The sequence below is a fragment of the Nyctereutes procyonoides genome, unplaced genomic scaffold, assembly GCF_905146905.1.
Source record: "Nyctereutes procyonoides isolate TBG_1078 unplaced genomic scaffold, NYPRO_anot_genome, whole genome shotgun sequence".
Classification (NCBI taxonomy): domain Eukaryota; kingdom Metazoa; phylum Chordata; class Mammalia; order Carnivora; family Canidae; genus Nyctereutes; species Nyctereutes procyonoides.
Genome location: NW_026575043.1, coordinates 6,902,510 through 6,924,783, shown reverse-complemented (window position 1 = coordinate 6,924,783; position 22,274 = coordinate 6,902,510). Strand labels below are relative to the sequence as shown.

General features: G+C 35.2%; 1 protein-coding gene across 5 annotated transcripts in view; it reads left to right on the top strand.

Annotated features, from left to right (window-relative positions):
* CDKAL1 (CDK5 regulatory subunit associated protein 1 like 1) overlaps nt 1-22,274 on the top strand; it is a 636,452-nt gene that overhangs the window by 281,831 nt on the left and 332,347 nt on the right. For all 5 annotated transcript variants that reach the window (XM_055322912.1, XM_055322911.1, XM_055322910.1 and 2 more), the window contains one exon: nt 18,003-18,106. In XM_055322912.1, the coding sequence (XP_055178887.1) occupies nt 18,003-18,106 (104 nt within the window). The remainder of the gene's footprint in view (nt 1-18,002; nt 18,107-22,274) is intronic.

Genomic DNA, 22,274 nt, shown 5'->3' with positions numbered 1-22,274 from the left:
TTAGAGGGAGAGGGAGCATCTCAAGCCGACTCTGAGCTAAGCTTGGAGCTTGATGCAGCACTCCATCTCACGACCCTGAGATCACCACCTGAGCCGAAACCAAGATTCAGATGCTTAACTGACTGAGCTCCCAGACACCCCTAAAGCGTAGATTTTAAATACGTGCAACAAACTTATGTTAGTTTTATCTCAGTAAAGCTATTAGTTCATTTATTAATTAAAATAATACACATGAAGCAATCAAACAGGCTTCCTTACCAAGAAAACAAAATTAAACAACCCCTTGAATCTTATTATAAGTAAAAAGATGTGAGTGTACATGCTATTCCTGGCTCTTAATAAGTCTGTGTCCAATAAACTCCTTCAGCTTCAGTTTTCTTAAGTGAAAAGCAGAGCTTCTACCACCTGCAGCAAGGATACCTAATAAAGAGGCTGTGCGGGAAGGAGAGAGCGCTTTGTGTTGTGTAAATTAACACTCTTCCCCCCTGCACCATTGAAAAGATCCTGCATGGGTTTTGGCTCTGGACTCCTTTTGCTTTTCTATAGATGGGAAGAGAAAGTGAGAATGTATCTTCTATAGATAGGGCATACCCACATCTTCTGGTGTTGAGTGGTTCACTAACTGTGCCATTAATTTGAAGCAGCCTTCAAGAAATAGCAATGTGACAGGACTCCTGGGTGGCTCAGCGGTTGAGCATCTGCCTTTGGCTCAGGGCATGATCCTGGGGTCCTGAGATCGAGTTCCGCATCGGGCTCCTTGCAGGGAACCTGCTTCTCCCCCATGTTTCTGCCTCTCTCTGTGTCTCTCATGAATAAATAAATAAAATCTTAAAAAAAGAAATAGCAATGTGACAAGAAAAGTCTGGAGGTAAATCAGACTGATAGCCATCTTACAGAGGCTGTTTGATTCACCGAGTTTCAGTCTTTCTATTACTACAAATGTAATCAATTTACATCTTATAAAAATATTTTCTTTTAGCGAAAAAGGCAGCACCAATAAGGTAGTCATTTCTAGAAACTCAGCTTTAAACAGCAGTTCTTAAACGGGGTTATAGCTGGAGAGAAACAGATAATCTCATTCCCGGGGTAAATATTCCAGTGTAGCATGCATCTGATGAATAGTGATTCTGCAGGTTCTGGCGCTGTTTGAAGTTAACATTTTTGTAGCCAACAAATGACTTTTTTTTACAAATAAGGAACAAAGAAAGTTGTTGATATTCTTAGCAGTTAAAGGATCCTAAAATGTCAACATAATTTGAGAATTTACCAAGTGTTATATATGTTATGATTGCTTTTAATGATATTTTTCTTTTGTAATGATGATATTTACTTTTTTTTTAAAGATTTTATTTATTCATGACAGAGAGAGAGAGAGAGAGAGAGAGAGAGAGGCAGAGACACAGGCAGAGGGAGAAGCAGGCTCCATGCAGGGAGACTGATGCGGAACTCGATCCCGGGTCTCCAGGTCACGCCCTGGGCTGAAGGCGGCATTAAACCACTGAGCCACCTGATATTTACTTTTTTAAAGACTTATTTAAAAAAAAAAAAAAAAGATTTATTTGCGAGGGAAAGGGGGGGGTAGAGGGTGAGGGAGAGACTCCTCAGGTAGAGTCCCTGCCGAATGTGGAGCCCAACTTAGAGCTGGATCCCATGACCGTGAGGTCACAACCTGAGCTGAAACCAGGAGTTGATTCTCAACTGAGCCACCCAGGTGCCCCTGTAAGGATGAAATTTCAATGCCTTAGGATTGACATCTGGTCATGGATATCAGGACATACCAGGGGAAGCAGTGTATGTTAGTGTAGCACATTTTGAGTTTATGTGTTGAAGTTGCATGACCTTGGGCTTCTGAGTTCCAGATCCTAGCCTCACCTCTCATCAGTAGCCTTTAATAAAATTACTTAGTCTCATTCTGCCTCAGTTTCTTCATTTGTAAAAGAAGGCTAATACAAACGCAGACTTCATGAGGTTGATGTAAAGATTAAAAGTGCTTTAATATATGTAAAGTGCTTCAAACAGTGCCTTTCACACAGTAAGGCATTGTGTTAACTATTAGCTGACTATTTATTATTTCAAGCAGCAAGCATTGTGTAACTTTTAGCTGAGTATTTATTACTATGCCAGCCAAAGAGTATTTTATTTTTAGGACTGCATACTTGGAAAGATTTTTTTATATAGTTATACAAATTAAACATTAAAATATGAATTTTTTTTTAGATTGGAAATTGGGGAAAATATAATAAGACTCCTTAGCACTTGCTGACAGGTTCTAAAGAGAAGAATAAACCAATTTTCTCTCCTCTTGGCAATCAGTGAGCTACCCTAGAAATGAAATTACTAAGACAAACTAGAATGTTTTTCTCTCAGAAGATCTTAAACAGTTTCCGTATTTAATCTAGAAAATAAAAAAGTCAAATAGGATAGGAGATATTTGAGAATATAAGAAAGAATTTTCCTATGGAAATCTATTGAAAAAAAGGAAAATAAACATTTAAGAGTTAGTCAAGGAATCTACTCTGGGAAATGCTAATAAGCAGTATTTCATATTATTTATTATGCACTATTTGGTAGCTTCAGTCACTTAGGCACCGAACCCAATTTGGATATTTGGATGAACAGTCTTACTGCATTGCCTTGGTTGATTGGTTTAAACAAAGGAAACATTCCATACCTTGGTGTTTGCCTGTGTGACTCAGCCTACCAGGGAGCCAGAGGCATCTTATGATTTACTTTTGCCTCCTTTAGAGGGTAGCTTCCTAGGGTTATACCCCATGCGTACTGCCACCTCTTGGGAAGAAAGTTCTCAGCTGACATATTGCTCATCTGAAAAACATTATTCTTTAGCGTTCCTATTCTAGTTCTTATATTTACATTGTTCCCTTCATCTGAGATACAAAATCCCTCTTCTGTCCTCATGTTTCTGAAAACAGCATAATAGTTCTTTAAAAAAGCATCGAATTCTATATTTAAAGGGAGGTATCTTTAATCGGTCTCTCTTCTTGTCCCAATAAAGAAAAAAGAGGAGCTGTACTGATTCAAGAGGGAATCATACAGTCTTTCAAGGAAATAAGGTGTAATATGCGTGAAGGAGAACGTGCACTAAACCCTGAGCTATCAAGGCCCAAGTGGGAAAATCTTTCCTCCCAGGAAGGTTTGGGTAGGGCAGGCGGCTTGACAGCCAGTCACTGTCCATCAAAGACCTGCTGGTTCACTCATTTTCTCTCTGATGATCAGTATTTGTCTTGGCCCTGCTTTAGTTAGTAAGCTCCAGTTGAATTTTACTTACATTATTTTAATGCTAATTAGAACTGAAATATTCAAATTTGGAGAATCTGTTGAAATTAAAATGGTGAGTAAATGCATAAATGCTTAGGCATTACTTTTCCATTTCAATTTAAAATACCTCTTCTCTCCTCATTATATAATTACACCACAATTTGACCCAAACATTTTGTTATTTTCCCACACAGGTTAGACAGTTATCTGAATTTAGCTTTCTAGTTTCAACATAGTTGAAATATAAGATATTTTTTTTTCTTTTCCCCGGATGTTTTGACTCATGTTAGAACAATACCTTTTATTCCAGGCGCCAAAATGTGGTACCTGTTATACGTTATGGAATTAGCTTTAGCTAGTGTTTCCTGTGAGATTTCACCCCGGCAGACGTCAGTCCCAGAGCCACTAAGGAAGCAAAAACAATAAGCTCTCCTTACTGATATGCCTTTACTACTTAATATATTTTGAGGTCTGTTATTCAGGGTTTGTTGTTGTTGTTGTTGTTGATACATTTAATGTTTGGTTGGTGAAGCCTGGGTGGAGGAGGTTAACCCACGTAGGTAAGTCTGCTGCAGGTCACTCCCCATATGTTGTTCTTTAGAATATTTGGAAGTGCAGTTTTAGTGTCCCTTAGTTTAATAGCAGTGAAGTGTTAAGCCACAGGAAGTAGGTAAGTGTTATTTCTGATACCATCATGTCAATTTGGCCTCAGCTCAGGTGGATAGTAAGAATAGTGCCACTTTTTACAAACACAGATTCCTTGGTTCCATGCTTGCAGGTTCTGATTCAGTAAGTTTGGTAAGGGGGGCAGGTATTTGTACCTAAAAGGAAAAAGTCTAAACAAAAACAACGATAAAAAACCCTCTGCTGTGGAAGGAGGGAAACCATGCATGTGTGTATGTGCACGTGCACGCATGCTTGTAGGTTTGTGCTTTATATACAAATATACATCTGCCTGGTTATATATTTTTTTAAAGAGTATGTGCTACTGCTTTTTGACTTGAGGGAATTTTGGGAATACATCCTACATGGCAGAAGTGTATTTTAAAAGGACAAATCATCTATATTTATTTCTTACAAATACATACACCTTGATGTAACCACATATAGCTATACATGATTCATATACCCAGTGTGTAAATAAAGTCTATGGTAGAAGATGAATAATGGCCTTCAGGGGCCCTGGTTTTTCTCAGCTTGGATATTCATAAGATAATACAAGTCTGTAGCAGAGTCCCTTTGTATTGGTCGTCCAGCCATTTTTGCTTCACTAACAAATACAGTTGGGTGACTGTAAGTATCTTCAGTGGTTTCTTTGGTACAGATAATAGCTTAGCATTAATCTTTTGTACCGCTGTCATTGTTTTTTAAGACTAAAAATAACATTATAGGTGGAATAGAAGAAAAGTCTTGGACAAGTATGTGCTTTATGGTTGACAGAATTTCATCATGTTCCACCAAGCTATTCTGGTAAACACATTCAGAAAACAGTTGTTGCTATTATGGTCGTGGGACTTTGTCTCCCAGGGAGTAAACCACTAGCTACAAATAGAACACACTGAAAATCCAACTGGATTATTGTTACTTAATATATTTCTTCTGCGTATCAATTGGTATGTCATCTGACCTAAGCTGATATTCAGTGAAGCCTTTTTTCCCCTATTTTTAATCTGTATATTTTCAATTCTAAAGATTATCTCACACATGTAAGGAAACTTACTTAGGTAGATGACATAGAATCATCTGCAGCAATGGTTTCTGTAGCCCTTGATGGATTTTTGCTGGTTTTGGGTGAAATGACAAATAGAAGGAAAATACAGTGAATTTTTCCTGAAGCGAAATGTGTGATCCTTCATCATGACATTCCTCCTGTTTGGGTGTTAAAATGGTTTATTTTTAAATAAAATAATGACAGTACAGAGTAATTAAACCTTTTTTTGTGTGTGTGTCTGTGTGTGTCTACTTGGCAAAATGAAAAGTTGGCACCCAGTTTGGTAGGACAGGTGTAAGTTTTAAAGTTGATGTCTGCAACATCTCAGAGTCTGGGAACTACTGATGGAAAATGTGCAGACAAGTACATTGAAAATGGAGTCTTTGATGAAAACTTTGGCCCTTTGATTTTTCTTACTGGGCAATGCATTTTGCATGGTGTACATATTGTGTTGTGTCTATATCCTGTGTTATAGTCTCTGGCCTTAATAGTTCTAGTCTCTGGAGGTGTGTGTTCCATTCCCAGCTGCCTGACCTTGAAGATAAGAGTGGGCTCATCTTTTTGCCTGGCAAGATCCATATTGTCTCCTTGTGTCTTCTCCATTCCTGGTTTTGGCTTCCTGCCTCACTGTATCTTACTAGATTTGTTTCCAAGAAGATCAGTCATAAATGCCACCAACCTTTTTGCTTGGCCCTGCTCCTGGTTCTGAAACTAGGTACTGACTTGACAGCTAGGTTGGTTTAATATGAAATCATCAAAGCTTTGGGTGTTGATATTCTAGGTGTGTACCAGGCAGTATGTACGATGTTACAACACTCAGTAATATGAGTGGAATATATGCCTGTTCCTTAAGTAAATTGTCAACCACTAAGAGCATTAAACACACATGTATTCTTTCTTTTCACTTTTTTTTATTGTGGTAAAATACACACAACATAAGTTTTACCATCTTCACTTTTTAAGGGTACAGTTTAGTGGTATTAAAAATTCACATTTTTGTGCAATCATTGCAATAGCCATCCTCATAATTCTTTGCATACTGTAAAACTGAAACTCTGGACCTGTTAAGTAGTAGCTCCACATTCTCCCCTCTCCACAGCCACTGGCAGCTGCCCTTCTACTTTCTGCCTCTGAATTTGACTGCTCTGAGTACCTCATTCAAGTGGACTCCAAAGAGCATTTGTCTTTTTGTAACTGGCTAATTTCATTTAGTATGTTGTCTACTCATCCATACAAAACTCATGCATATTGTAGCACATTGTAGAATTTTCTTTCTTTCAAAGAGTGAATAATAGTCAAGTATATTTTCCTTATCCATTTATCTGTCAATGGACACTAGGGTTGATTCCATGTTTTATCTATTGTAAGTAATGCTGCTGCTATGAATACACGTGTATAAATATCTCTTTGAGACCTGCTTTCAATTCTTTGGGGTATATACTTAGAAGTAGAATTAATGGTAAATTCTGTTTTTTAGTTTCTTAAGGAACTGCCATACTGTTTTCCACAGTGGCTGCACCATTATACATTACCACCAACAGTTCACAAGGGTTCCAATTTCTCTGTATATTTGCCAACACTTACTATTTCCTGGTGGTTTTTTTTTTTTTTTGATAGCCATCCTAATGGGTGTAAGATGATACTTTATTGTAGTTTTGATTTGTATTTCCCTAATGATTAGTCATGTGGAGTATCTTTTCATGTGTCCAGTAAGGACATTTGTGTATCTTTGGAGAAATGTCTGTTCAAGTCCTTCACCCATTTTTGAAATGGGTTGTTGGTTTTGTTGTTGAGTTTTAAGAGTTCTCTGTAATTCTATTAATCTCTTATCAGATATATGGGTTGTAGTTTTTTTGTTTTTTTGTTTTTGATTCTATGGGTTGCCTTTTTACTCTGTTGATTGTGTCTTTGCAGAAAAAAAAACTTTATTTTTTCTTAAATCCAATTTGTCTTTTCTCTTGTTGCCTGTGTATTTGGTGTCCTATCCAAGAAATTATTGCCAAATCCAAGGTCTTGAAGCTTTTATTTTTTGTTTTCTTTTAAAAGTTTCATTGTTTTAGGTCTCACATTTAGCTTTTTGATGCTTATTTAAGTTAATTTTTTCATATGGTCTTAGGAAAGGGTCCAACATCATTATTTTGCATGTGCATATCCAGTTTTCTCTGGACCATTTGTTGAAAAGATTGTCCTTATCTCATCGAATGGCTTTGGCACCCTTGAGAAATTCATTTGACCATATATGTGTAGGTTTATTTCTGGTTTCTTCATTTTATTCCACTGGCCTGCATGTTTGTGTTATATCAATTACCAAACTACAGAGTTTTGTAGTAAGTTTTGAAATCAGTAGTGTGAACCCTTTAGTTTTATTCTTTTCAATATTATTTTGGCTATTTGATGTCCCTTGAGATTACATTTGAATTTTAGGATTTTTTTTCCCCCTGCGAAAAATATCATTGGGATTTTATAGGGATTGCATTGAATCTGTATATCACTCTTTCAGTTTCTTTCAGCAATGTAGAAAGTTTTTGTAGTACAAGTCTTTTTGCAGTTTTTGTAGTACAAGTCTTTCATTTTGATTAAGATAATTCCTAAATATTTTATTCTTTCTGATTTAGTTGTAAATGAAGTTGTTTTTGTATTTCCTTTTACGATTTTTCATCTTTTGGGCAGCCCGGGTGGCTCAGCAGTTTAGCGCCGCCTTCAGCCCTGGGCATGATCCTGGAGACTTGGGATCGAGTACTGCATCGGGCTCCCTGCCCTGCTTCTCCCTCTGCCTGTGTCTCTGCCTCTCTCTCTCTGTCTGTCATGAATAAATAAATAAAATCTTAAAAAAAAAAGATTTTTCAGCATTCTTGTACAGAAATCCAACTGATTTTTGTATATTGACTCTGTATCCTGATGCTTTGCTGGATTCATTTATTCTAACACAGTGTGTGTGTGGGGGGGGGAGGTTTTAAGATTTTCTATGTGGAAGATCATGTCATCTGTAAACAGATAATTTTACATCTTCATTCCCAATTTGGATGCCTTTTGTTTCTTTCACTTGCCTAATTGCTCAGGCTAGAACTTCCAGAGCTATGTTGAATAGAAGTGGCAAAATTGAGCATTCTTGTCTTGTTCCTGACTGTAAAGGGAATGTTTTCAGTTGTTTATCTTGAGTGTGTTGTTCATTGTGAGTTTTTCACATGCAGCTTTTATTGTGCTCAGGAAGTTTTCTTCTAATCCTGGTTTATTGATTGTTTTCATCAAGGAAATATTTTGTCAAATGCTTTTTTCTGCGTCGACTGAGATGATCGTGTGTTATTTTTTCTCCTTAATTCTGTTGCTATGGCATATTATGTAGATTGACTTTTTTTAAAAAGATTTTATTTGAGAGAGAGACCATGCATGCCAGAGAGCACCAGTGGAGGAAGGGTGAGAGGGGAGGAAGAAGCAGGATCCCTGCTGAGCAGGGAGCCTGACTTGGGGGTTCCATCCTAGGACCCTGAGATCATGACCTGAGTGGAAGGCACACAATTAACTGACTGAGCCACTTGGGTGCCCCTACATGGATTGATGTTTGTTTGTTGAACTATCCTTACATTCCAAGAATAAATCCCACTTGATGATAATGTATAATCCTTTTAATATGCTAATGAGTTCTGTTTGCTAGTATTTTGTTGAGGATTTTTGTATCCATGTTCACAAGGGATATTGGTCTATAGATTTTCTTGTGGGGTCGTTGTCTGGCTTTAATATTAAGGTAATGCTGCCCTTAAAAAAAAAAAAAAAAGGTAATGCTGCCCTTATAGAATAAGTTAGGAAGTGTTCCCTTGTCTTCAGTGTCTTGGAAAAGTTTGAGAAGAGTCGGTATTGCTTCTTTAAGTGTTAGATAGAATTCACCAGGGAAGCCATCAGGTTCCCAGCTTTTCTTTGTTAAAGAAATAAATAAAATCTTTGTTTATAAATAAATAAATTTTTTTAAAAAAATAAATAAAGTGGGTCTCTTGTGGACACCATATGTGCATCATGTGGTTTTTATCCATTCTACCAACCTCTGTCTTTTAATTGGAGAGTTTAACTCATTTGCAATGACTGATAAGGAGGGACTGATAAGGAGGTCTTGCTCTGTTTGTTTCCTGTATGTCTTATAAAGCTTTTGCCCCTAATTTACTGCATTATTGTTTTCCTTTAGTTTGAGTGATTTTTTTATTGTGAAAGTTTTAAGTAACTTTCTTACTTCCTTTTGCTTATATTTTGTAGCTGTTTTCATTATGATTACCATGGGGATTACAACTAACATTCTAAAGGGTTTTTTTAATTAATTAATTAATTAATTAATTAATATTTTTAAAAGATTTTATTTATTTATTCATGAAAGACAGAGAGAGAGAGAGAGACAGAGAGACAGAGACACAGGCAGAGGGACAAGCAGGCTCCATGCAGAGAGCCCAATGTGGGGCTCAATCTGAGACTCCAGGATCACGCCCTAAGCCAAAGGCAGATGCTCAACACTGAACCACCCAGGCATCCCACATTTTAACGTTTTATCACTAATCTGAACGTATACCAGCTTAATGTCAAAAATTGTACTCCTTTACAGCTCCATCCCCATGTTTTTTGGTTGTTGAGGCTGAATTCCTCTAGTGAATTTTTCATTTTACTTATTGTACTTTTTAGCTCCAGAATTTTTTTTCTTAATAATTTCTGTTCTTTTATTTCCATTTTTTCCCATCCATTGTTCTCTTGATTTTTGCAAATTTTTTGTTCTTCGAATATTTGTAAGAGTTGTTTTAAAGTCTTTGTCTAGTATATCCACCATAGGTCATTTTTGGGGACCGTCTCTGTTGACTTCTACTTTTTTCCTTTGAATGGGCCATACTTTCCTGTTTCTTTGTATGCCTTGTGATTTTTTTTTTCCAACATCTGACATTTGAATCTAACAATGTGGTAACTTTGGAAATCAGATTCTCCCCCTTCACAGGTTTTGCTGGTTTTTGTTATTGTTTATTTTTAAATTATTGTATGCTTTGTTTGCAGTGAGGATCAGCCTGAGGTATGGACTTAAGATCTTCTCAGGTCTTTTCTGATCCTTTCTCTGTACATGTGTGGTCACTTTTTAATTTTGCTTATATGTGCAGTTGTTTTTGAGTGTCCTAAAATCTTTAATGTCTGGCTCCCCAAAGGGAAAAAAGTGAAAAATGAAAGAATAAAGAGAGATGTGTGCCCTTTAAATCTTCTGACAGTAACTTTAGCTAGAAAGGTAGAGACTTTTAACAATGTGGGGAGGTGCAACAATGACTGTCACCTCCTTATCTTGAGTCTCTGTGATAAGAAGCAGCAATCAGCATAATTCCTGATATTTTGAGGTCAAGGTCCTTTTTGCCCACACTAACATCCACATGCTATTTGTAACAGTGTTAAAGGAGCTTCAGATAAGATAGATTCATCTCTGCAGACTCCTCAGAGCTCAGTTGGAAAAGCCTGCGACTCCTGATCTCAGGGTCATGTGTTCAAGCCCCACATTGGGTGAAGAGTTTACTTTTAAAAAAAAGATAGGGGGTGCCTGGGTGGTTCAGCCAGTTAAGTGTCTGTCTTCTGCTCAAGTCATGATTTGAGGGTCCTGGGATCAGGCGCTGCATGTGGGTAGCTAATGGAGGTAGGATAAAAGAAAATGTAGCTGCAGTATAAGTAGGAGAAAGTTTAGCTGCTACTAAGTTTCCCCCTTTCCTAACAGTTGAAGAAAGACAGTAATTATTAGAATATGATTTTTGAGTTGAGGACAGAAGGTGGGAGTCCGGAATGCTGGTGTAGAAATTCATTTTAGATTGGAAGGAAGCTTAAAGAATTTCAGGTTTTGTAACTATATTTTGTTAGTTTTTAAGGATGTCATTTTCCTTTGCTTGTTCAAGATTTTGATCTTGGTAAACAAGTATTAGATTATCATTTGAAGATCTAATCAGATCCTGCTGATTAGAGTATCTCCTACATTTGTTTAAAAGATCAAAAGGGTTGTAATTTCCCTGGAAATACTTTTAAAACCGAGATGAGGGCTCACAATAAGCTGTATTTCACAGCCAAGTCTGGCACAACCTACTGTGTGTGAACCTTTTGTTTCCTGAGCTTTTTTGATTTGTTTGTTTGCTTCATTCTACTTCAATATGGAAGAATATGTCTGGCCCACAGCATGATTTTTCTAAGGTTTAAGCTCTGTAAAAGGATTATTGTTTTGTAAAGTTGAAGCCTTGAGGAGTATTGTACTTTGCCAATTGATTAAAAGTAACTAAGAATTAAATTATGTGAATGAAACAGAATATGCTAATGCTTCAGTGTCTGAGTCCACAATAGTTTTTGCATATTTAAATTTATTTGTAACCCTAAGAAGCAGAGAGAAACAATTCTGAGTCACATAGGCTTTTTTCCTCCCCCATAAAAAAAGATCAGTATGGGTGAATTTTTAAAAGTATAACTCTGATTTTTAAATCATTTCAGAACTTGTGATATTTAAAGATGCTCTTTAAAAGAAAAAAAACTGAGTATATTAAAACTTTTAGTTTTCATTTGCTTTATGTAATTTAGGTATTAAATTTGACATTTTGTTATGTATTTGAACCCTTTGAAATATTTTAATTTGTGAAAATTGTTATTTCCTCTCCGGTTTCTGTAACTTAAAAATATTCTGATGCAATACTCTTTAAAACCTAAGAGTTGGGCAGCCCAGGTGGCTCAGCGGTTTAGCGCCGCCTTCAGCCCAGGGTATGATTCTGGAGACCCAGGATCGAGTCCTATGTCGGGCTCCTTGCCCAGAGCCTGCTTGTCCCTCTGCCTGTGTTTCTGCCTCTCTGTGTCTCTCATGAATAAATAAATAAAATATTTAAAAAAATAAAATAAAATAAAATAAAACCTAAGAGTTATACTGCTAAATTGAATGCCTAACCTGTCTTGCCTTTGAGGTGTTTCCTTCCTTCTTGGCCCGTGGCCATAAGACTTGCCCTACACAGATCAGTAGGTGTGGTGTGCTGGCTTTATTATTCTATCAGGACAGTGGAGGTTTCTTCAGGATTTCCCATCTTCCTTGGAGTTCCACAGGCATCTCTTTTTGTTTCTGGCTTGCTACAGTCAACCTTCAAAGATCTTTTGTTTTCTGTCGGTTGAAGAAATTGGCTTGGTGTTCTTATTCTTAGACAATTATTTAATTGTTTACGTATAACTGCAAGTAACCGGTAAAGGTTTCTATGATGAACTCCTTTATTTTATTGGAAGCTTGTCATGTCAAAATGATTGGTCATTATAATTCCTAGTGATTGAGAAAATTGTTTTTAACCCAAATATCATAAAAAAAACTCATTCTTTTTATTCATATTTTTCCTGTGTATTAAAATATACCTCTCTTTTTTAAATATAAGGCATAGCAAATTTAATACCTGATATAGTACTTTTATAACATGCTTGAAGAAATAAGCTTTATAGAGATTTTCACTTTCTCAAAATAAAATATTGTTTTGATAACTGCAGATAAGGATGAGTCTGTCTTATACAAAAAATAGTTTAGAACTTAAAAAACATATCACATCAGCAACCCTAATTAACCCCAGGGGAGCAGTTTAGTGAAGAATATTTTGAATTCTTGATGTAATATTTATACTTACTGGCTTATTTTGATTATTATAAATGTTTCCGAATATCACCTTGCTTTATTAAGATGTTTTAGTGAATTTTCATGAGTGACTTTTCCATGGGGGATATATTTCCATCTTTATTAAGTGAGCCAGTAGGAAAATATGATTTAGTTTCCACAGTTGATTTAAGCCAACCTAGCGGCAACACATCTGTTCCATAAAGTTAGGTACACCTGGAACATGATAATGCATAATTATTTCCTTACAGATTTGTTTAGAACAGTCACATTAAACAACCAGTGGCCAGCACTTATAATCACTTACTAGGTATAGACACTCTTCTAAGTACTTTACATGTGTTAATTCATTCATGTTATAAATGTTTAAAATAAGTTTCCCTTTACTTCTCCTGTTTTCCTTCACCTTCAGGCTGGTGTCCCTTAACACGTTACTTTTAAGAAATAGCCCAAGTCAGAAATAGTAATAGTTTTTATTATGATTGTCCACATAATTTATGGAGCTCTACATTAGTTAGAGGAATAAAAGAGAGAGGTCAGTCAGGAGACTTGAAGTAGTTTCAGGAGATGATGAGAGCAGATTCTTTGCAAGAACGCTGATTTGCCCAGAGTGAATGCCCATTATAAGGGGATATCACAGGCGACGGAATGGTAGGGTTAGGGATGTTATCATGGTGCCACTTGAGAAGCGCTGAGAGAACCTGAGCAGTAGAATTCATGATGTGACTTATCAAATGAGATTATACATTTTTCCCCAGAGCCAGCAGGAAGATGAAAAATGAAATTTGTACACAGATAACTGATTTGGGCTAGGGAATAGAAAAGAAGCTTTAGTCTTAGATTTCCAAAAAATAAAAGAGAGAAGCACATGTTTTAGACAACTAAGTTCATATACAGGGTGATAAGTACTGGCCATAACTTTGAATACATATGTTACTTGTATCTCATGTCAGATAATTGACTATTTTACTATTTGCACCTAGGATGTTTGACACACATTTGTTCTGGGGAGTCAGATTGGTATGGAAACAGCATGGAGTTTGAAATTTGGTAGGCCTAAATTTGAATCTCAGCTCTTGGATGTCTTGAGTTAGCTACTTACTAGACTTACCCCCTCATCCCCCTGTTTACTGAGATATAATTGACACGTAACTATGTATAAGTTCAAAGTATACAACATGATTATTTGATGTATGTCTATATATTTGGAATGCTTACCACATTAAGTTTAGTTAACTTTACTACACATGGGTAAAACTTCTTGTAAGAAGTTTTAAGATCTAGGTCTCAGAAATTTTCAAATGTAAGATACAATAGTGACAGGTATCATCACCATGCTGTACATTGCATCCCCAGAACTTAATTATCTTATAACTATAACTTTATACCTTTAGATTACCTTCACTCATTTCCTACCCCCACTTCCCATTTCTGGCAACCACCAGTCTCATCCCTGTTTCTGGGTTTATTTGTAGATTCCACCTATAAATGAGGTCACACACTATTTGTGCTTCTCTGTCTGACTTATTTCATGTAGCATGTAAAACCCTCAGTGTTCATCTATGTTGTTGGAAATGGCAGGATTTCCTTCCTTTTTACGGCTGAATGACATTACATTGTGTATGAATACACACACCACTTGTTTTAGTCACCTATTTATCTGTTGGAGAAACTTCAGTTGTTTCCATGTCTTGGTTATTGTAAATAAAGCAATGACAACAAAGATGCAAATATGTGAGATAGTGATTCCCTTTCCTTTGGATATATACTCAAGTGGAATTGCTGAATCAGATGCTTGTATTTTTGACTTTTTGAGGAACCTCCATACTGTTTTTTATTGTGGCTGCACCAGTTTACATCCCCACCCACAGTGGCCAAATGTTTCCTTTCTTTTCTCTACATCCCTGCCAACACTAATCTTTTGTCTTTTTCATGATAGCCTTTCTAACAGGTGTGAAGTGCTATCTCATTGTAGTTCTGATTTACATTTCCTTGATGACTGGTTATGTTGAGCCCCTTTTCATGCACCTGTTGGCCATTTGTATGTCTTCTTTGGAAATGTCTATTCATATTCTTTGGCCATTTTAAATTAGATTTGTTTGTTTTCACTGTTGAGTTCCTTATATATTTTGGATATAAAGCCCTTAATCGGATATTAGAAATTTCTTATTATGTAATAATAATCAAATATTTGAATCACTTAATATATTACTAATTAGATGTGTGATTTGAAAATATTTTCTTCCAGTCCGTAGGCTGCCTTTTCATTTTGTTGATCACTCCTTTTGCTATGCAGAAGCTTTTTAGTTTGATGTAGTCCTACTTGTTTATTTTTGATTTTGTGGCTGTGCTTTAGGTGTCACATCTGAAAAATCATTGCTAAGACCCATGCCAAGAATGTTTCTTCCTTGATTTTCTTCTAGAGCTTTTACGGGCTTTGGTCTTACATATGAATCTTTAATCTATTTCACATTAATTCTTGCAAGTGGTATAAGACAATAGTGCAGTTTCATTCTTTTGCAAGAGAACATCTAGTTTTCTGGCAACATTTACTGAGTTGAATTTCTTTTTTTCCACTGCAGGTTCTTGGCTTTCTCTCCATTGAATTTTCTTGCCTCCTTTATCAAATATTAGTTGAGTGTATGTGCATAAGTTTATTTCTGGGCTCTTAATTCTCTTCCATTTGTCTATTTGTCTGTTTTTATGCTGCTACAGTACTGTTTTGATCACTGTAACTTTGTAATATTGTGTGAAATCAGGAAATGTGATGCTTCCTAGCTGTGTTCTTCTTTCTCAGGACTGTTTTGGCTATTATTAAGAGTCTTTTGTAGTTCTAGGCAAATTGTAAGATTGTTTTCTCGATTTCTGTAAAAAATGCCATTGGAATCTTGATAGGGATTGCATTGAGTCTTTAGACATCTTTGAATAGTATGGACATTTTAACAGTATTAAATCTTCCAAACCATGAGCGTGAAATATTTCTCCAATTATTTGTATCTTCTTCAGTTTCTTTTATTATTGTCTTATTATTTTCAGCATTTTTTTTTTTTTACTTCCTTGGTTAAATTTGTTCCTCTATAATTGTTTTTGGTGTTCTTATAAATAAGATTTTTTTCTTTATTTCTTTTTCAGATAAAGTGTTAGTGATAGAAATGTTACTGTTTTTTTTGTATGTTAATTGGGTATCCTTTAACTTTACTGAATTTATTGATTAGATCGAACAGGTTTTTAGTGGAGTTTTTAGGATTTTTTTTTTATGTAAAAGATCATATCACCTACAAATATGATTTTACCCTTTCCTCTTTAATTGAGATGCCTTTTATTTCTTTTTCTTGCCTAATTACTCTGCTAAGAATTACATAACTGTGTTGAATAGGAATGGGAAGAGTGGATACCTTTGTCTTGTTTTTCACCTTGGAGGAAAAGCTTTGACCCATTTACCATTGAGTATGTTAGCTGTGGGTTTGTCATGTATGGTCTTTTGTCTTGTAGTATAGTATTCTATACCCAGTTTGTTGAGAGTTCTTATTGTGACTGGATGTTGAATTTTATCATATAGTTTTTCTGCATCTGTTGAGTTAACATATGATTTAATCCTTAATTCTGTGAATGTGTTGTATCAGAGTTCTTCATTTTTGTGTGTTGAACCATCCTTGTTACTGAGGGATGAATTCCAGTTGATCATGGTGTGTGATTCTTTTAGTATGCTATTGAATTTGGTTTGCTCTTATTCTGTTGAGATTTTTTTGCATCTGTATTCATGATGGATATTCACGTGTAGTATTCTTAAAATGTTCTTATCTGGCTTTGATATCAGGATAATATTGACCTTATAAAGTGAATTTGAGAGTGTTCCTTCCTCTACTGCTTTTTGGAAGAGTTTGAAGAGGATTGGTATTCGTTCTTTTTTAAAATGTTTTATGAAATTCACCACCGATGAAACCATCTAGTCCTGTGCTTTTCTATGGTGGGATATGATCCGATCTCTTAACTCATTATTGATCTATTCAGATTTTCTATTTCTTATGACTTAAACCTATGTAGGTTGTATGTTTCTGTGAATTGGTGCATTTCTTTTAGATTGTCCATTTCTTCTAGATTTCTTCTAGATTGAACTATACGGTATATAGTTGTTCATACTAGTATCTTATCTCTCATATTTCTGTGGTATCAATTGATTATCAGATGTTTTTGAAATAATTCTTCATCTGTAAAATGGGGATGGTAACACTGAACTCTAGAAGGATGAATGAGAATATAAAACATCCAGAAAAGGGTCTGATACTCAATCAAGGCTAAACAAAAGTGAGTTACTGTCCCATGGAGAGGCCAGAAACAGTTTTCTCTTTTTCATTCTTATGGGATGAATGGAAACTGAAAAAAAGAAGACCTATAACAACTGAGAGACTAGAATTTGTGCTTATAAGAGAGAGGCCACAGTCTATGTTTTATCTTCAAAAAAAAAGTAAATTGCTTAGGAAGAAAAGAATGTTAGTTATTTAAATTATGTGGTTGGAAAAACAGTAAAAAAAAAAATCAATTCAGAATATATGTATTACTTAAGAGTGCCATGCAAAAATAATCAGAAATTAAGCATTGTATACTTGGCCGCAGAGTACAGTGATTCATATGTATCTCATAGTCAGATATTAACAAAATTATACATTGGTCAGGTTCAATTATTAAAAGTTAATTTATTTCTCATTTTGAAATTTTAAAGCATTTGTGTAATGATGGTGTTTTAAAACCTTGCTGCTTATTATAGCATTTGAATTTATAAAATCTATTTTTTATTTTTCAAAACTAATGTCATTCTCCTTGTTTACTTTTTCTAATATAATCCTAGGGAGTATTCATTAGACTTATTTTAATATATATATATATATATATTTTTTTTTTTTGATTTCAGGAGTGAAAACTGTTAATCTGAAAATTTCTAAGGGTTTTTTTTTTAATAAGAATGCTGTGTTACCTATTTATTATCATTTCTAAATAATACAGTGTACCTAAGTAACATTAAATTTCTATTTTTACAATGGCCAAGCAATGTCAAATGGTTTAAAAAAAACGTGGATCTCGAATTTCTTTTGATTAGTTAATCATTGTAAGTTTATAAACTTTATTCCTTATTGATATGATCATTTGAAGATAATACTGTATGATTTGTGTAATCATTTTTGAGTGGTTGAAACTTAAAAGAATTGAGAATTGTAAATTTCTGTGCTGGGTGGAAATAAAATTATCAAGTATGGTAGATACTGTTTTTTTAATATTTCTCCTATAAAGTGGCACATATTACTAAAATAACATCTTATTGTATGTTTTAGGCCTTTTTCCATGTTAAGTGTGTACTATCTCTTTTAAAAATTTGAGCTTTGTTTATTATTATCATTTGAACAGGTGTCTCAATGCATGTACCTACTGCAAAACTAAACATGCCAGAGGAAATTTGGCCAGTTACCCAATTGATGAACTAGTAGAAAGAGCCAAACAGTCTTTTCAAGGTAAGAGTTTCTAGAATCATGTGTGATTTTAGTCTTCCTAATAAATCATAATAGTCTTCTAAACAACATTTCACTTTAGATACATGCTCCTTTAACTTTCTGAAGAGTTTACAAATATTTCAGCTCATACAGTAGAAATGTTATCAGATTCAGTCAGCCATGTTGTAGTATTCACATTACTCTTCTTTTACCACTCTTCCATTTACTTATGATGTATTTTGAACTTATCACCTATTTCTTTTCATATAAAAGATAAAATATAAAAATGAAATCCATGGCTGTCTGATGTGTGGTAAGACTTTTGTGGACTGAGGGGAATACTTTTTAAGACTTCTATCTCTTTCTTTGGTAATTTTTGGACTTGGAATGTAGAATGAATAAGTGTTTCCAGGAGTCTTAAAAAAGGCATATTTTACTCTCAGTCAGAAAAGATCAAACCCTCTTTATCTGTAGAACTTTGGACCAGCAAACAGTGGTGCTGGTAGAGAGTACTAATGAGGATGATTCTTTGTGTGGGTAGCCAGCTACTTTTGAATCATCACTTGCTGGAAAACATGATTTGTATAGGTATTTCTCAGTATATGGTAAGACGTATCTTTAACATGAGTCACAGTTGTGTTGACACATAACTGCTTAAACCATAAACTTCCTCTTTTGTCTTTGTTTATAATGTGTGTATAACATTAGTGTGTCTTTATACCCAACATGATATAATCTATTGTCTCATAATCTTGTGAGTTAATAGTTATTGGCAATGTACCTCTCTTAACAAGGAACTTGAAGTGCTATTTCAGTACTTGACACCCTGAGAGTGCAAGTAGGAGTTCTGAATGTGTCTCTTTAATCTACGTAAAGCTTTCATCAACGTGATTTTGGAATGCTCTTTATAATAGAGAAAAAAGTACTCTTGATTGATTGATTAACACCCCCTGACAATTTCTTTCTGTTTCTTAGTTTAGTCCCTTCATTCACATTTAACTAGTATTGAACAGGAAATAAAAGGCATCTCATTGACTCTTGCCAGTGTTGGGTTTTAGAGTCCAGTAATGACTGAACCTGAAGAACAGTCTGAGCAGTTGCCTTCTGTACAACATGACTACATTAAGGCATGTTCAGAAAGGGCATACATTTACACAGAAACCTCATCTATTTGAAAAAATGATGCTTTTGCTGGCATTCCAAATAAATTCTAAATTTATTTTTCTATATATCTGTCAGAAAATGGGGATATGAAAACTCTAGGATCTATCCACCAAACACTGCAAATTGGTAGAAGTATGAATTAGTTCTTTTGAAGTAATTCTCCAACATTATGCATTTCTAACCACAGCTAACTATAACTTTTAAAAATCTTCTCACTTTACCCTGAAAATTTAGATATAAAACTGATACATCACTGGCTAGGAAGTGAACGTAGTCTCTTGGCTCCCTTATATTTATCCTCACCCATAACCTATCCTGGCATTTTGATGTGATTGCTTCATGACATAGTATGCACACTTTTTGTATTACATGTGACCTGAGGTAAAAACCAGGAAGGAATAATCACAGTTTTTATAAATGAATCATAGAATTTTTCTAAAAATATCCAACTTAGTTCTCTGGTTTATCTTTAGAAATGCCCTGTGAGCAATATAAGTACAGGGTGTGACTTCTATCAGACTTTGTTGTTACTTGACATCATCATGACCAGTGGGTTGGGCCAGTTAATGTTAATATTACAAAGAATATCAGATGTTAGCAGTGATGCAGTGTTTATTCATAGAGAAAGCATTAGAACAGCTTGATTTAGTATTGCTTTCATCATCATGAGTGTGTGTTTGGGGGTGTGTGTGTAGGTACATTGCCTTTTTATTCCCAACCATGGAATATAGTCCATGTAACATTTCTGTTTTCTTGTTATCTATATGTGAGAGCTGAAACTGAATGCTTTTTTGGACTGATGAGCTCATCTGATTGATACATGCTACTGTTACTAAAATACTGAGGTCAGAACTTCCTAGGCAAGCCAGGGTGGTTAGGAAAACTTTCAAGTCATTAGGTATTTGATGCCCTTTGTCATAGGAGGGTTTGAATTTGAAACAGTGCTCTGCTGCTTATCAGCCACCATGGTCTGAAGAAGTACTTGGCCCCTCTAAGCCATGGTCTCGTTACTGTGACATTTGGCACTGTTTGGTGTTAGAATTTGAGATAACTTACAGGAAGTAATTTGCTGTGTTCTTTTATAAAGAAGACATGTTATGTTATTTAAACTGAAGGAATTTAAAGTGAATTCAAAAAGTCTAATTTTTAGTGAGAGCATTAGAACATCTGTAACAGACATTAATGACTAGAGTCAAGTGACAGATTTTCTTTTGCTGCTAATTATGTTTTAGGAAAAATGTCTCTATAGATAGAAACTATTTGGTGTGATTGCTACCTTTCATTCTCTTAATTTGAGAAAAGCAAATTCACGCTGAAGATGGCCCTTAAAATCTTTTTCCACTATAGGAAGTACCCGTTGATAATCAAATTTTAAAGGCATCAAGTTAGTTCATTATCTTTTTTTTCTGTCGAAGACATTTGGTTATTTCTGATCTTATAGATTTTCTGTATGTGAGCTTTCAAATTGTGAAGAATAATTATGAAGGTAAATATAACAGAAGAATTTCTCTCTGATCTCTATGACTTTTGCATAGTTATTTCTTCAATAATTCAGGTGTTAGGAATATTCTTTGAGCTAGAACCTGGTCAGTTCTGCACAACACCATTATTAAATGGTCCTGTAATTAATAATAAACATTATGGTTCTTTGAGAGACTAAGGTGAAAACTCTAAATATGCTGCCAGTAAATTTTAGTATTATGAAAGCCACTCAGCCGGTAGACGTGAAATTTGCCATCCTGCAAAGTACATTTCCTTTCTTTCTCTTCAAATTTTTGATGACTATGCATCAGAAATACTAAATGATTTTTAAAAACACTGAACCACTTGTAGAATGGGGTTAGAACCCAGATTGCCTGTCATATGATACGATAAGAGCACAATTTCTTTCTGAATAGCATATTTATGAAACATTTTATATTCATAAAAATTTATTTCTTAGTAGTATAATGAATGAGGAGACTAAGGGCTGACCCAAAGGCAAGGGAGCATTCAGAAGAAATTCTGAAATAATCACAAAATCATTCTGAATGTACAGTGGATTCCCAAAGCACTAAAAATATACTGACTATACATTCAGCTGCCAAAAAGTGAGAAAGAGAGCTCATTAAATTTTGAATGGATAACATCAAAGTCAAAATTATTTATATTTTTATATAGAAACTTTAGGTTACCTTTTACAAAAAAAATATATTTGTATTTAGTTGGTTTCCTAACTTTTTTCTTTTTTTTCCCCTCAACCTGGTCCCCTTGACATTTTCACCTTTTCAACATGTTTATCATTTTTTTTAAAGATTTTATTTATTTATTCATGAGAGACACACGCAGAGAGAGAAGGAGAGACACAGGTAGAGGGAGAAGCAGGCTCCATGCAAGGAGCCTGATGTGGAACTCGATCCGGGATCTCCTGGATCACGCCCCGGGCCCAAGGTGGCACTAAACCACTGAGTCCCCCAGGCTGCCCTCCATGTTTATCATTTTTTTGGCCAGTTCTGAATATAAGATTTATCATAACTTGAGCTTCTCCTTTCATTGTTGTAACACACTGTGGGGAAGCATTCCCCCTTACCTCCTCACCTCTGCTGAGGTTTAGGTTTTAAAAATTCCTGGGCATCCCGGTGTTTGAGGACTGGGGTTTGACATGGTTGCATTTTAGATATCTAGAAAAGCATGTCAAGCTGTGACCAGGACTTTGTTGAGGCCAGAATGAATTTACAAGCTAGTGTTTTCTAGGATATTTGTATTGATTTTTCTCTAGCAGCTAATCAATCAGTTTCAGTTGTATAAGTGATGGAGCAAACCTTTTTAAGTGTGCTGGGTGAGTGGTGTGGAAACAACACCTTTCAGTGCTGTCTCTGGAATCAAAATGTAGAGATGATGGATGAGCTGTTTTTATAGCGATTGTGTGCTTTTTTAGATCTCATTTGTGTGTTGCTACTTTTTCTCTCCCTCATAAATGTAAAAAACCCTCACAGGATAAGTGGCATAAACCAGTTACGGAAAGGTAAATAAATTAAGATATATT